Below are 17,519 nucleotides of genomic sequence, written 5' to 3'. Positions count from 1 at the left end.
GGAAGCATAAATATTTACCAAAACCTAATATGATGTATAGTCCTAGGTTCATTAAAATGTGATGAGTACTCTTTAACAAGCAGCCTATCGACTGAGATAGCTCCGCTGTTAGCAATGCACATTTCAATTAAAGAACTGAAGACATCATTAGAAAATGAACAATATGTATAGTATCAAAGCAATCGGACTTGCAGTTTTTAACAAGAAGTCGAAAATATCATTTTCTACCAAAAATGACAAAAATATTCACCAAAATTAAAGAATTGAAGATATCGTCACGAAATGAACCAATCTGAGAAAGGTCTACATGTAGTATCTATATATGTAATATCAAAACAATTGAACTTTTGGTTTTTAACAAGAAGTCGAAAAAATCACTTTTTACCAAAAATGACAAAAATATTCACCAAAATTAGAGAATTGAAGATATCATCACAAAATGAACAAATCTGAGAGGTCCACATGTAGTACCAATATATATAATATCAAAGCAATTGGACTTTTGGTTTTTAACAAGAAGTCGAAAATATCACTTTTTACCAAAAATGACAAAAATATTCACCAAAATTAGAGAATTGAAGATATCATCACAAAATGAACAAATCTGAGAGAGGTCCACATGTAGTACCTATATATGTAATATCAAAGCAATTGGACTTGCAGTTTTTAACAAGAAGTCAAAAATATAATTTTTTACCAAAAATGACAAAAATATTCACCAAAATTAGAGGATTGAAGATATCATTACAAAATGAACAAACCTGAGAGAGGTCCACATGTAGTACCAATATATATATAATATCAAAGCAATTGGACTTGCGGTTTTTAACAAGAATTCGAAAATATCACTTTTTACCAAAAATGACAAAAATATTCACCAAAATTAGAGAATTGAAGATATCATCATGAAATGAACAAATCTGAGAGAGGTCTACCCAAGGTACATATACATCAAGTATCAAAGCATTCAGGCTTGTAGTTTTCAAGAAGAAGTCGAAAAAGTAAAACATTGACACGGACGACGACTGACGATCACTCATATGTCATTAAAATCCAATGAGTGGTTATTTAGACATCAGTGCAACAGCCATGGAACAGCAACAAATTAACTAATTAAGCAAATTATGTAGTTAATATGCACAATTATTTACCCCAAAATTAATCAGGTCTCTGCATAGTCCTAGAACATCTATGTCGCAAGTCTCATTGAAATGTGATGATTAGTACTTGAGATATCAGGTGAAAAGCTGAAAATTAACTAATTATGCTAATAAGGTGATTAATATGCACAAATATTTACCCAAAAACTAATTAGGTCTCTGCACAGTCCTCACGTAACTATGTACCAGATTTCATTGAAATGTGATCATTACTACTTGAAATATCAAGAGCTGAAAATTAATTAATTAGGCAAATTAGGTAATTAATGTGTACTGATATTACCCTAAAAACTATCCGGTCTGTGAAGTGTCATATGACATCTATGTATCAAGTTTTATTGAAATATTATGATTAGTACTTGAGATATCAGTGGAAAATTGATTAGGTAATTAATATAAACAGATTTTTACCCCAAACTAATCAAATCTGCGCATTAGTTCAGAGCATCCATGTGCCAAGTTCATCAAAATCCAATGAGTGGTTCTTCAAATATCAGTGGAACAGTCATGGAACAGCTTAAAATCAGTTAATTATCATACAAATTAGGTAATTAATACTCATGGATTTTACCCAAAACTAATCAAATCTGCGTATTAGTTCAGAGCATCCATGTGCCAAGTTTCATTAAAATCTAACAAGTGGTTCTTCGGATATCAGTGGAAGAGTCATAGAACAGCTAAAAATCAGCTAATTATGTTATTCACCAAAAACTAATCAACTCTGTGCATTATCCCAGAGCATCTATGTACCAAGTTTCATTGAAATTTGATTAGTGGTTCTTGAGATAACGGTGGAACAAAAAAAAGTGACATGCATACATAGAGACAGGGTAGCTGCAAAGACTCCCTTTTGTGCTTCGCAGAGCCCACCTACATGTATTTTCCCAGCGTAGGGTTATGAATTTGGTGTAAAGTAATGAAATCATCATCTTGTTCATCAATAAGTGTTATTCTATTACTTATGGTGGTAGGAAAGTGAATAGTTATTATTATGACTTGCCATTAGCTTTCAAGCATTTTGATTAAAAATCCGTGTAAAAATGCATAAATTACTATAGTCTAATTCTTACAAATAATTGTCAAGATCACCTAAGGCAACAAAAACAAATTGCATAAAAAAACTGAATATACTTAAAATATACTTTGTGGTGTATAGAACTATAAATTAATGAATCTCAATGGTTAAATACCATACACAGCATTAATGGAAAAAGCATACAAGGTACAACAATTGGGTTTATTAAAATTATGTGCAGAATGAAACAAGCATCATCTCTCTTCAACAGGTTGAAATGTTTTGGGTTTTGTAGTTTCCTGGAAAAGTTCATGTAACTGTTCAACTTGTTCGTCATTAAAATCATCCAGTTTTTCATCAGGAATATAAGCACCTACGTTATTAGCAATGTCTTCTGGTTGCTTCAATTGGACTGTTAGTGAAGCTGCATATGCCTGAAATAATATAGATACATATTACCTCTTGGTTACAGAGTATACATGTAGAAAGGAACGGCAAAAAAAAAATTGTGTGCTAGGCTATGAAAAACAAAAATAGTGTTAATAAACCTAACCTTTTGAAATGTTACATCCACAAAAATTCTTTTTTAAATTTACTTCATAAAGAATCATTTGAATTGATGTACAAGATGACCAGAACATGACACTAATGCATAAGTCAATGTAATAATAACATTATTATGAGGTTATTACGAGGATACATGTACCTCAAATTATGCACGAAGACAGTACATCAAAAGTATCGACTGACGCGCAGCGGAGGTCGATGTGACGCCGTACTATCTGAGAGCATACTTTGAGGTATTCTCGTAATAACCTTATTATTATACATCTTTTCCTTCCAAGGATAGATCATGGGAATGCTGAAATCCAAAAAGTTTAGAACAGAATCAGCGAACTTCTTTGTGTGGAGTCCGGTCAAACCCTGGTGGCAGCCATGTTTGTTTTTACCATCAGAGGACACTTATATGCGTAATCATCCCATATTTGGAATTCACATTTCCTTATATGGTACATGTAGGATGAAAATACCCCGTAAAATACCGCAAAATTACGGCACGCTGTAACTTATGGTGTTACGGTGACAGATGTATAATAATAATATTTATTAGATGCATTAAATCCTTAGGAAAGGATAAAAAAGGTATGTACGTGGGTTCAATGGATTTATCTTGGCTATTCATGGAGGCTTTAATGTCTCATATCCTCAATCATACTATTCTTGGGAGAGCACAAGGCAGATTAATGCATTCCCTGTATTCTTACTTAGTGCAATGAAATTCACGCAAAAAAATTTTTCCCAAATCAAAACAACTGAAAGCAGTGCGAATGAGTAATTTACCAGGTACATGTACTAACAATAGTCAATAATACATTACAAGAATGCAAGATCGTGCAATTTGACAATGAAATGGTTGACTTCTTTGCCTAACTCTCAGACAAAGAATAAAATAGACACACATCACATACTTGCCACTCCAGCATAAATTGTTTAGCTTGTTCATTAGTTGCATTTTTGTGTCTCTTGAATTCGTCCTTGACATATTGGTCACCAATCGCTCTGATGTCATTCGGCAATAGCTTATGCAACGTCAATACCTTCTTGTACAGCGACCTCACTGCCGACACGTGAGCAGAAGCCATTGCAAATTATCAACGTCACGAAATAAACACACCGTCTCAAATCCTTCGTACTGTAGAAGTCATATGCTATGTATTAGATGTATACAACTGTTAAAACACCGACTGACATTCCGTTGGCACCAGTCGAATCGGGACTCGGTCGATCAGCTGTTAGTTAAAGCAATATATTTACAGAACATATCTTCGCAAATTACTTTTCTTTTCGACTATGATATCAAATGTTACATTGTAGTTTTTCGGAAATACATTGAAGACGTGATATTTCGGTTTATTAGGTCAATTTTTAAAAATGGAGATGTGATTAAATTTTTACTAAAGCGGTTTCACCAACTCGAATACAAGGCTACAAATTAGCAATTTGTTTCCCATGATGCAAAGCGAGAAGTGACATCCTGTCATGAAATGAAGTAACAATGTTTATATTATAATTGTCTTTCCGAAATATTGTGAGCAGTTTTTCAAATATTAACGACTGCCAACTTGTTTGAATAATTGCATAATATATTGTTTGGTTATATATTGTCTTTGAATTGCCCGATTTCATTGAATTTGCAAAATGGCTGATCGACGGGCAGAGTTGGAACGAAAGAAGGCGAGGCTGCAACAAATGAGGGAAGAGAAAAAACGCAAAGAGGAGGAGAGAAAGCGACAAGCGGTGAGTGATTGGACTGAATTATCGGACATTTAGTGATGTAATTACCTAAGTGTTGGGTAGTTTTTGCTTCATAGATTAGCGTATTCACTGGTCAATTCGAATTTACCCCCCTCCCCCGCAAGTTGTCACAAGCCCCTTATTGATTGATTGTATAGTTAGTTGACAATATGAAAATGTTAATAATACTATACATGTATCAGATGATAGTAAATATGTTATAGTGAACTTTATGAAAATTATACAAAACAAAATTGTATGATTCTCATAATTCAATGCTACCAATTATTAAACTCCTAATCATTGTTAGATTTCACTTATTATTCTGATTCAGGTTGTTCAAACAACTATCATGCATTCCATAAATGTATGATTTTTATAAATATTTTATGAAATTCAAATGATGATTGAAAATCACTAAACCAATCGGCATTCGTTTAGGATGCATGGCTGTAAATTTCTATATATTTTATAAATGAATGTAAAACAAAATAATGCTTTAATGAAATGCACAGTAAACACAGTATTTGTTTTAAGTCAATGTGACCCATACCAATGAAATAGCATGAACAGAAAACAATAAATGGCATAATACCTCATAATGTAATTTTTAGTAAATTTTGAAAACAATCTCAATTTACTGATTTACTGATGACCTAAGTAAAAAATTGCAATATCTATGTCAATTCTGCCATCCCAACTATATACACATGTAGTTAAATGTACCATCAAGTTTTCAAGGCGTTGTAATCTGCCAACCAATGAAAAGGTAGCTTTTGATCTGACCTGTTCTACATATTTAGATGTATAACACAAGGATGATTCTGATACATAGAATTCTTCATGCAAGTGCACGCCTACTTTCCTCTTTTGGAAGTATTCCACTCCAGACCTTCATAATATGTCACTGCACATCATGAATAATTAATAGCAATGATTACACCTCAGAATAGACTAGTTGTGGTAATAGACCATTTTTCATTCACTGCAAGAATTACATTACATGTATGTGTGAAATAGAATGAAAAACAAAAGTCATAGCATTGCAGTATTTCCATGCTTAATAATATACTATACATATTTGTTGATGGTATTATTGGTATGCTAAGGGTATTTCATCATATTGCCCTCTGAAGATTGGCATTTTGACATTGAGATATAAAAAAAGAAAATCAAATCATTTGAATTTTCAGGTAGATGCTCAGTCCTCACCTTTCAAAGTGAACAGAGATTCACCTATTTCATCTGACCAAGATTTTAATGAAACATTGACAGTTAAATTGATATTATGTCTACATGTACATCAGAATCATGTGTTCATATATTTGAATTATGCATAACATCACAGTCACCCAGCAATAGTATGTGCACTTGGAAAATAACAAAAATTACCAAATGAGTTTTCTCCAGCTTTAAATAAATGGAGATAAAAATGGTGATTATGTATTTCGCTATCACCAGTGAGACCAGGAATACCTTTTTAGTTCCCGTTCGGAGGCAGTCTGAAAACGGGGACTTATGTTTTGACCCTTGTGCATCCGTGTTTCCGTGCGTCCATGCGTGTGTGCGTGCTTGCGTCCGGACCTGTATCTTAGAAATGCCTGGGCCAATCATAATCAAACTTCACACATACATCATACATGATATTATACATATGCACATCACTTTGTTTCACGATCTGATTCAAGACGGCCGAATGGCAGACATAATCAAGCATTTCTCGATGGATTTACAGATAGATTTTGTTCAAACTTGGTACCGTACTCGACCGTGTTAGCGCCCAGGGGCCTCAACTCAGAAAATCACGATTTTGTAGGGTTGGGCGCTTACCCGAGCACCTCCCTCGAAAAAGAGTGCAAATGAAAATTTTGATTCATCAAGTGACAGATTACGTCTTTGAGGGAAAATTAAATTACTAAATTAGTTGCGTCGTCATTGATTTTCACAATGAAGAAACAGAAATGATCACAAAAAATACGCACATTTTATTACAATATTAATTACGTACCACCATAATTTACGGAATTAAAAACATTTGAGTCTGTTGGAACACAGTCAAAGTCAAAATTGTCATATTATTTCCACTGACGAAGTTGTTGGATCGTACGCAAACTCTCGATGAAAATCACTTTCCGCCATGATGCAATTGCAGATTTGACCTACAGCAGCGTCCTTTGACCTAATGGGTCAAGTTGGTTATTAACTAATCAGAATGCTGTGTTGTACTGACGCAATTCTTCGGAAATTCCCGAAGACTTTCCGGTAACGCAATGCGGAAGTGAATAATCGATGTCGAAGTACGATCTGTTGGAATTGATTTCAGCGAATAAACGACATGGTTTTTCCAAAAAACTAGTAACTAGCCATTTTTGAGAGGTAAACTGAATATGGCATGAAATATTTATCGCATTTTACTTGTATTAACAGGTCATTGTCGAAGCGTAGTTTACACATGGTTACCGTGTTCTTCGCATTCACAACATGTTCACAGCGATCGATATCCACGCTGTATCATATAAAAACGATTACCATGATTCATTACGCAAGACCAAGTTTTAAATTAGTTGCATTTTGAAGGGGTGGGCGCTTTGCCAAATGTGACCCCAAATATAAAAATTGCGCAAAAGTGGGGGTTGGGCGCTTGCCCGGGCATCGGTGCTAACGGGGTCGAGTACGGTATATACATTAGACATTATGAGATCTTGACTTGAATAACTTTGTTTTTCAGATACGATTCAAAATGGCCGACTGGCGGCCATTTTGTTATAATGAATGTGGTTCTTAGTGCCATATCTCTGACTTGCTTTCACTAATTATGTTCAAATTTGTAATATTCATTATACATCATGTCATAGATAGGCAGATATATTGGTTTGACGATCCTATTCAAAATGGCCAAATGGTGGCCTTTTTTGTGCTAAACAATCATCAAATATCAAGCATTTCTGCCATTTATGGATGGATTTCGTTCAAACTTGGTACATAGATACATTAGACATTACTGGTTCCTGATCCACATCATTTTATTTTTCAGATCGGATTCAAAATGGCTGACTGGCAGCCATTTTGTTTTAATGATTGGGCTTCTAGAGCCATACATGTATCTCTGACATGCTTTGACTGATTATGTTCAAATTTTATATATTCTTTATACATCATGTTATAGATATATACATGTATTCAAAATGGCTGATTTTGTTTTAAATTAATTAATGCTGCTCCAGAGCAATATCTCTCAATATGGACAAGTACTTGTTTGATGATCAGATACAAATGTCAATCATTTTAATATTAAGCAATCATCATAATCATATTCCTGTCATGGTTATATTCTAGCTATATTACAATAAACAAAACTATATATCTTAAATTCGATAACTAACGAGAACTGTGCGATGCATGTATGTATATGTTTATTTCATCAGAAAAAAAAATGAAAATACAAGTAATTAAATAGATAAAATAAAAAATCTGATGAGGACTGTGAAAATAGTTCTGCTGAACTAGTCTAGTCCACAGCCCTGCCATGCTAGTAAACTTATATTAGGAAACAAAATAGATGAAAAATACAATTAATCAATAACTATTTATCAAAAAAAAAATAATAAATAACCAAGCAACGAGTTGATATAATAATTAATTAATCTGTTATGAAACAATTAAATGAATCAAACTGCTAATCAAACAAAAATAAGAAATATAAATAATGAATTGGTAGGGAAAAAAACAATAAACAAAATCTTCCAAAGAAGTAACAAATATGCCCTGGCTAGCAAATATAACACAAAGAAAATAAAGTAACTAAAATACTAATAATAGTCAAGAAAGATGGATATGCCAGTTAACTACTTATGAGATGGGTCTTTAAATCTGATTTAAATTGATTTCTATTATTTGAACTTTTTAATAAAACTGTGAGCGAGTTCCAATGTGTAACAGCTGCATATTTAAAATTATGCTGGGAAATGGACAAATGTAATTTCGGAATTGACAGGTTTCCTTCAGTTGTTGCTTTAGTAGGGTAGCTAGGTATGTGACGGATTGCTTGCATAATACCTAAGACTACGGGCAAAACGGTTGTGTCCGAGGTCAAAAATAAATAAGCATGATTGAAGTTTGCAGAGTTTGTGAATATCGAGAATTCCAAGTTGGCGAAAAAGGGGAGCAGAGTGAGCATGAAAGTCGGAAAAAGTGATAAGTCGAACTACCTTTTTTTGTAGACAAAGAATTGGCTCAAGTAAAGTTGGATAAGTGTTTCCCCAAATTTCAATAAAGTATGTTAGATGAGGAAGGATTAATGTATTATATAGTAAAATTAGTATAGAACGAGGAATATAGTGACGAATTCGGGATATAATACCAATTTTGGGAGTAATAATTTGTCTCACTTTTTCTATATGAGATTTCCAGGTAAGTGAGGGGTCAATAGAAACACCTAAGTATGTAGCTGACTGTACGCCCTCTATCGGCGTGCCCGTCATAGTTAGATGGCCTATTATTTGGGTTCGTTTTGGGGGCGTTTTCATAATCATGTAATTAGTCTTGTCTACACTCACTGTTAGTTTGTTAGCATTACACCATTCTATCACTTTACCAATGTCGTTGTTAATTGTGTTAAGGTCAATAGTACATGTATGTGTTTTCATGTATTTAAACAGGTTAGTATCATCGGCAAATAAACGAAAAACAAATGCATTAGTGGATTGGTTAATATCATTAATATAAAGAAGGAAAAGAATTGGTCCTAAAATGGAACCCTGTGGAACCCCACATTTAATTAGTCGTTGCGCTGACATAGTGCTATCGATATTTACTGCTTGTTGGCGGTTGGAAAGGTAGCTATGAAACCACTTGAGTGGGAGACCCCTGACCCCATAATATGCTAATTTTTTAAGGAGAATTTGGTGGTCAATTGTATCGAAGGCTTTTTTTAGATCAATAAAAATACCAAATGTTACAAAGCCTTCATCCATTTTATCTACAATATCAGACACTAAATCGGCAAGGGCAAGTTTTGTATTAAATTTTTTCCGAAACCCATACTGAGATGGCAGAAGAATATTGTATTTATCAAGGAAAGACATTAGTTGTTTGTTAATAATAGACTCTATTATCTTGCTAAGGACAGGTAAAATTGAAATCGGTCTGTAGTTACTAACATCTAAAGCTGACCCCTTTTTATATAATGGTATAATTTTAGCAACTTTAAGGGCATCTGGGAATATACTTTGTGTTATGGAAGAGTTAGCAATGTGTGCTAGAGGATGAGAAATATGATAAGCAGCGTCAATTATAAGCCGGGGGTGTATGCAATCCTGTCCCATTGCTTTCTGGGGATCCAAACGAAATATTTCGTTGGCAATGTCATTTTCATTGACTGGCCGAAAAAAGAATGAGGCTGGATTACTGTCATTGAGATAATGCTCAAAGTCATTGTTAGAAAATATTTTTGCTGCAAGATTGGGGCCAATAATTGTAAAATACTCATTGAATTGTTCAGCAACATCGATACTTTTCGATAAAATCTTTTCAGTATTATTATTAGATTTAATGTTTTTTGGGGAGGACATATTTTTGTTTTTATTAAGAATTCTGTTAACAGTTTTCCAGATTGCATTGCAATTACCCTTGGCACTAGAAAATTTCGAATAATAATATCTTCTTTGGACCGCTTTTAGAAGTTTTGTCAAATGATTTCGATATATTCTATACTTGTTTCTGATTTCGATATTATCTGGTGACTTTAACATACTACAATATAATTTATATTTAGTTTTGGCTGATATAATTAAACCTTTTGTTAGCCAAGGTTTGCGAATAGATTTACACTTCTTTTCAATTTGAATTGTTGGTGCATGATTCGACATTACACAATAGAAAATATCACACAAAACGGAGTAGGCGTTATTGGGGTCACTAATGTTAAAAACGGGTCCCATGATATATTGTCCAAATCTCGGAGGAAGTCATCGCGATTGTAGCGAGAAAAGTCACATTTGCGATAAGTAGTGTTCTGATTAAAAATGTGGCCAAGGTTTTTAATTATTGAGAAAGTGGGGTAGTGATCGCTGATGTCAGCTTGAATACTGCCACATTCGATATAATAATCAGTAATGTTAGTAATCACGTGATCTATGACAGTATTGGTATCAGCAGTACATCTAGTTAGGGTTTGCGTACAATTGTAACTGTTAGGAGTGAAATATAATTTGCAGTGGATTGAGTATTCAAACTGACATCAATGTTAAAATCACCAAGAATCATACATTTTTTATTTGCAGAAGAGAACTTGTCGAGGCATTTTTCTAAAGTGTCGAGACATTCCTGTAGAGGGGTATTTGGCTGCCTATAAATTACACCAACAATAATTTTTTGGCCAATGAAGACTTCCACAAATAATGATTCACAGTGGGCAATTTCAAAATTATCGATGCGTGAAAAAGACAATGAGTTGTGTATATACATTGAAACTCCCCTACCCTGGGAATGTTCACGATTACATGTAACAAGTTGATAGGAAGTGAGATTAAACAGAGACAAGTCTGAATCATTTCGTAACCAAGTTTCTGTAAGAGCGATGATAGCAAATTTTTGTTTGATCATGGCTGGCATGGCTTGTTGTTTCTTGTTTTTGATCTAATAACACGCTTGGCCAATCTATCAAAATCTTCGAAGTCACAAAGATGCTCCACGTTGCTATTTAAGACGTGCACCACTCTACCATGTATTTCTATGGGCTCTGTGCAAGCTGTTGTGAAACACTAGTCGAAAAGATGATGAAAATAGCTAAAATCGAAAAAACAGCACAAACATAACTTTGAAGTAATCCTAAACAGCCAAATTTAAATATGTTGCATATGAAGGGTAATCTTGTTAACACTCCCTGGGGTGTCAACAACTATCTTCAAATACTGTTTCGTGTGAATTTATTGGCCTTTGTTTTCACCATGATGGTTGCCAGGCGGTGAAAATGCCAGAGAATAAATGTCGCTGCACACAGTGGGAGCTGTGCTGGCCTGGATGTCGAGGCAATACATTACAACGACGATATCCATACCATACATAATGCAACTCACTGATATTCAGACCAAAGATATTCAAGCTATAATTAGTGCATTCGTTTTTAGTCGCACTGGAAATAGTAAATCCTTATTATAATTCGGTCTCCGTCCGTCCGTGCGTTAGAATCCTTTGGACCGATTCCGTTCATTCTTTGCATGTGCCTAGTACTTTATGTGGGACATATGCACATGCAGTGGTTTAGCGATTCGATTCAAAATAGCTGTCTGGCAGCCATCTTGTTTTTTGAAAATGTTGTATTTTGGACATGCTTTGTCAGTTTTCATTCTAATTTAGTATATAGATCATACATGTTAGGATACATGTCCCCGACTGTCCGTGAGTTTCTGAGTCTGTCCGTCCGTCCGTCCGACCCTGCGTCAGTCTGTCCAGAGTCATATTTCAGTATCCTGTGGACCGATCACGTTCATTCTTTGCATGTGCCTAGTACCTTATGTGGGTCATATGCACATGCAGTGGTTTAGCGATTTGATTCAAAATGGCGGACTGGCAGCCATCTTGTTTTTTGAAAATGTTGTATTTTGGACATGCTTTGTCAGTTGTCATTCATACTTGGTACATAGATGATACATGTTAGGATACATGTCCCCGAACGTCCGTGAGTCCTTGAGTCTGTCCGTCCGTGTGTCCGTCCATCCCTGCGTCAGTCTGTCCAGAGTCATATTTCAGAATCCTGTGGACCGATTCCGTTCATTCTTTGCATGTGCCTAGTTCCTTATGTGGGACATATACACATGCAGTGGTTTAGTGATTTGATTCAAAATGGCGGACTAGCAGCCATCTTGTTTTTTGAAAATGTTGTATTTTAGACATGCTTTGTCAGTTTTTATTCAAACTTTGTACATAGATGATACATGTTAGGATACATGTCCATGACGATTTATTTCACAATTGGATCAAAGATGTACGAATCGCAGGTATTTTTTTTTTTTTTTTATGCGGTATCTTGGACAAGCTCTGTCAGTTTTCATTCAAATTTGGCACATACATGTACTTTATACATGTTAGAATGCTTGTCCATGACAATTTGTTTTAAAATCTGGTCAAGGATGGCCAATTGACAGCCATATGACTTTTTGACCTTACTACTATATTTCCACAATTTATGTACCATTTTCATTTTTATTTGGCACATACATCATACATCATCAGTGTGTTTTATAATCAAATCAAAGAAGGCCGAATAACGGCTGTTTTTATTTTTGGCCATATTACTACTACACGGAACACGTGTTTTGATGTAAATAAATAATCTGTTGTATACGCCACTTGGAACTCAAGTTTCAAGGACACACTCGCGACAACCCATTCATTTTAATATGATGAGCACAAAGAGAACTTTCAAAAATTTAACGGGGACTGTGTCATTTTCAATGACTTGTGTTATTATGCTTTACCGGACTTGAGACCATCAAGTGTGGTAATAGTGTTGTCAGAAGAGTAGGTGTTATACCTCAAAGCTCATGATGTCACTGCAACATAATTTGCAAATTTCATGAAAATCCCTTCAATTTCAATCAAAATTTCAGTGTTTGTTTTGTGTTAATTGCACCACCTCCATATCTTCCAATGATATTGGAAGCAACATTTTATTGGCATAAGTTAATCATGTAAAGTGACATGTGATATGTTTTGTTGGTACATATATAAAGATAATCCCTTTGTTGTATGGGTGTAAACAAATTTCTTCCTAGAACTCAGTTCTTCATTTTTTTCTATGTAAATGTACACACATCCACTCTAGCTGGCTGGTAACATTGAATTAATAACGCATGTTTGTGAGGGTAACATCACGATTTGTTGCCTGCCCAAGGGATAGTGGTCATGACCATAATATAGATGATGCCGAAGACGAAAGCGAGGACATCATCAATATTATGGTCATGACCAACAGCCCAAGGGTAGACAACAAATCGAGATCTTGCCCGAATGATCTTGTGTTATTTATTTTATCACATCGAACAGACATTCGCCATGCACAATCACATCTACCACACATCTCTCACGTTCTCCCACAATATAAAAGTACTCATATTACATTGTTTACTGAAAAAAATACTGCGAAATACACAGTGAATGCCACTTTTAACCACAGTTACTCTTTTTGACTCCCATGTGCGAAGCACAAAATGGGAGTCTTTGCAGTTAGTGTGTCTGTATGTGTGTGTGTGTGTGTGTGTACATGTACATGTATGTGTGTATGTGTGTCCGACTGTTCCACTGCTATCTCAAGAACCATACATCGGTTTTTGATGAAACTTGGTGCATAGATGCTCTGGGCCAATGCGCAGATTTGATTAGGTTTTGGTAAAAATCCATGCTCGTTAATTACCTAATTTGCATGATAATTAGCTAATTTTTAGCTGTTCTATGACTGTTCCATTGATATCTAAAGAACCACTCATTGGATTTTGATGAAACTTGGTACATAGATGCTCTGAACATATGCACAGATTTGATTAGTTTTTGGTAAAAATCCGTGCATATTAATTACCTAATTTGCATGATAATTAGCTATTTTTTAGTGGTTCTATGACTGTTCCACTGTTATCTAAACAACCACTCATTGGATTTTGATGAAACTTGGTACATAGATTTTCTGAACTAATGCTAGGTTTTGATTAGTTTTTGGTAATAATCCGTGGATACTAATTACCTAATTTGCATAATGATTAGTCAATTTTCGGTTTTTCCACTGATATCTCAAGTACTAATCATCACATTTCAATGAAACTTGGTACATAGATGTCATATGACACTGCACAGACCTGATAGTTTTTATGGTAATATCAGTACATGTAATTACCTAATTTGCATAATTAATTAATTTTCAGCTTTTGATATAAGTAGTGAGCATTACATTTCAATGAAACTTGGTACTTACATACTCAAGGACTATGCAGAGATTGATTGTTTCGGATAAATATTTGTGCATATTAATCACCTAATTTGCATAATTAGTTAATTTTCAGCTTTTCCATGGGTATCTCAAGTACTAATCATCGCATTTCAATGAAACTTGGTACATAGATCCTTTAGGACTATGCAGAGACCTGATTAGTTTCAGGGTAACTAATTGTGCATATTAATTACCTAATTTGCATAATTAATTTTCAGCTTTTCTACTGATATCTAAAGTACTAATCATCACATTTCACTGAATCTAAAATTATGCAGAGACCCAATTAGTTTTTGGTAAATATTTGTGCATATTAATCACCTAATTTGCATAATTAACCAATTTCCAACTTTCACACTGATATCTCAGGTACTACCATAAAAACCCTCAAATAAGAGCCACTTTGTAACACTTTCATTTCTGGGTGGTGCTTATTTGAGGTAACATGTTGACAACCCTGTAGCCAGTGGCTCTTAAACCAGGGTCATCAAACTTTTTCATTGTGAAATAGGGAAGGGGATAGGCAAACACACACACAACCAAAACAGACAAGTAATTATTAATGATGTATCATTGCAATTAATTTATTCTGTAAAAATACTGTTATGGGAATAACAAATGTCAAATAAATACGACGATTCAACGTTTCATCGACAATGTGTAGCAATGCCTGAAGTCATGTTTCACTGACAATGCGTAGCGATGCCTGAAGTCGGATTTGATAGCACTCTCAGTGTCTGACCCAACACTCAAATCACTTGTACAATTGTTTACCAAGTTTGGTACGACAAACTTTTTTCTTGAAAACTGGGAATAACTTGCGTGGCTGTGGCTGGCGTGGTGGTTGATTTGGTGACAATATAAAATAGTTTCGGATAGAATTGATCTGATCAGCAGCGACAGGAGAGGACATACTTGCAAAGGAAGCATGGAACGAATGATAAAAATGATGCCCAATCACTTGTATTTATGGCAAAAACAATAAATAAAAACACGTTTTTCTATAGATTTGTACAGCTTGGGTGCTTGGGCATTGTTTTAATTGCGCTAGACGTCTGACAGTACAGCTTTGGTTTATATTTCCTGTTTCATAATCAAGCCAGCTTATAATGATATTCACGTACTTCACAGTCCACGCAAACAGGGTCAAACTATAGCCCCACCCCTATATAACCAAATACGAAACGATACCGAGAAAGTAACAATTACATGTATTAAAAATAATTTCCTGTGACCAATCGGAGAGACGAAATCATTCACGAAAGCCCAGGCCTGTTACAAGGCATTTTCTGATTGGTACAAGTTCAGATTATTTTCAATTCTCACAAATAGCTAATTTAAATATTTGGGTCAGGCGGGTCACGTAGACTTCACTTTGCTGTAAGACAAGTTGATCGCACAAGTTTGTGGAACTAATCCATTCAACTTCAATTTTGATTATTTTCGGCAAGAGAGTCCTCTCCAAACTAATGCCAGTTATTTTGTTACTTCCCTGAACATTTTGTCTCGAATCATCCAAAAACGAACGTCTCAAATAAAATGCAAAAAATAACCCAAAATCACGATCAGCGAGAGTGGGCTGCGTAATCATTACATTCTCACAGTCGGAGCTACGTCACGATCCCTCAAACGTTGCCGTGACCGGATTAACACCTCTGTTTTCCCCCACGCTAACCAAATTCCCCCCACGCTAAGGAAAAAATCTTTTGTTTTCTGCTGACTTCCTGTTCCGGTCCGTCTGTGAGAATGTATTTTCGATACCTCCGATTTTCCGATAAAGGCGTTCTAAAATCGTGACGTTGTTTGACAATTGACAATGAATATCTCAACGTGTCCTTCGGTGTTTCGGCAAAAAACATACTAGTAGTTACTACTGAATAGTTTGTGAATTGGTCGATTGTGTGTCAGAAATATAAAATGGACAAGTTGACAGTCACATTCACGCTCTCAGTGCATTTCTTTCGTCTATCATTCTTCCGTTCTCAATTACACAGGACATCAGGCAAGTTATGGGGATAATCTTTATTTGTCTCGCACCTTCTGTGGGGCAATAAACAATGCAGGTGGAAGTGAGGCATGACAAGCTCGGTGTCTGCCTGATTGTAAACAACCGGGCAGCTGGCGCTTATTTCAGGGTTCTTATTGACAAAACCACTCAACTCTTGGTGGCTCTTAATGGAGGGTCAAATGTAACAAATTTTCACTGAGTGGCTCTTAATTGAGGGTGGCGCTTATTTGCGGGTAATCATCACATATCAATGAATGTTTATACATGGATGCTGTAGGACAATAGACAGACCTGGATAATTGTGGGTTAAAATCTGTACATATTAATTACCCAATTTGCATAATTAACCAATTTTAAGCTTTCACACTGATATCTAAAGTACTAATTTCCATTTTAATGAAACTTAGTACAAAGATGCTCTAGGACAATGTACAAACCTAATTAGTTTGGGGTAAAACTCTGTTCATATTATTTCCCCAATTAGCATAATAATTCATAATTTTTTGGTTTTAATCACATTTCAATTAAACTTGGTACATAGAGTTTTTGTTACATTGCGCAGACCTCATTAGTTTTACAATCAAATCTGTTCATGTTAATTTTCTGATTTGCATAATTAGTTTTCAGCTAAGTAATTTCAAATTATATTTAATGTGTCTCCAATACTCTCAGCACATGGGAGTTCTTTCTAAGTTTTCTTTGATTTAGTAACTGTGTTTCAGCAGTGTGAATCACTAAATTTATCAATTATAAAATTGTTGAAATGAATTGAGAAATGTCTGAGTGCCGTGGAAATGACTGCAATGACTCATGAACAAGCCACACATTTTACTTACAAGTCACTCACCTTGGATTGTTCTTGGTGAGCATCAGCATGGCATGCATAGAAATGCACAGCGTAGAATGTGCCACATCGATCCCAGATGTGACGTTTCAGTTGCAGCTTTGTCGTACATATTTGCTTCATATAAAGAATACCCTTAACATCAAAACAGAGTATCTTACTAAAAATCCACCAAAAAGCAACTGCAAACACAACAGTGGCAGTGGCCTTTTTTATCA

At 34.9% G+C, this 17,519-nt stretch overlaps 2 protein-coding genes across 5 annotated transcripts in view; one reads left to right on the top strand and one right to left on the bottom strand.

The window, feature by feature from the left end:
• Positions 1–2,378: 2,378 nt before the first annotated feature.
• On the bottom strand, positions 2,379–3,978 carry LOC100378097 (succinate dehydrogenase assembly factor 3, mitochondrial-like). Its single transcript, XM_002741675.4, has 2 exons — positions 3,645–3,978; positions 2,379–2,609 (listed from the first exon to the last, which is right to left on the bottom strand). Exons 1-2 carry the CDS (start codon positions 3,816–3,818, stop codon positions 2,430–2,432), a joined length of 354 nt encoding a protein of 117 aa, XP_002741721.1. The 5' UTR covers positions 3,819–3,978; the 3' UTR covers positions 2,379–2,429.
• Positions 3,979–4,171: 193 nt separating this feature from the next.
• Positions 4,172–17,519, top strand: part of LOC102803624 (cytoplasmic dynein 1 intermediate chain 2-like) — a 71,292-nt gene continuing 57,944 nt past the window's right edge. For all 4 annotated transcript variants that reach the window (XM_085495182.1, XM_085495184.1, XM_085495181.1 and 1 more), the window contains exon 1: positions 4,172–4,473. In XM_085495182.1, the coding sequence (XP_085351308.1) occupies positions 4,375–4,473 (99 nt within the window). In that variant the 5' untranslated portion in view covers positions 4,172–4,374. The remainder of the gene's footprint in view (positions 4,474–17,519) is intronic.

Source organism: Saccoglossus kowalevskii, chromosome 21, assembly GCF_978046115.1.
Source record: "Saccoglossus kowalevskii chromosome 21, keSacKowa6.1, whole genome shotgun sequence".
NCBI classification, from domain to species: Eukaryota; Metazoa; Hemichordata; class Enteropneusta; family Harrimaniidae; genus Saccoglossus; species Saccoglossus kowalevskii.
The sequence above is the reverse complement of the archived record's forward strand: the minus strand, read 5'-3'. Positions and strand labels throughout refer to the sequence as shown.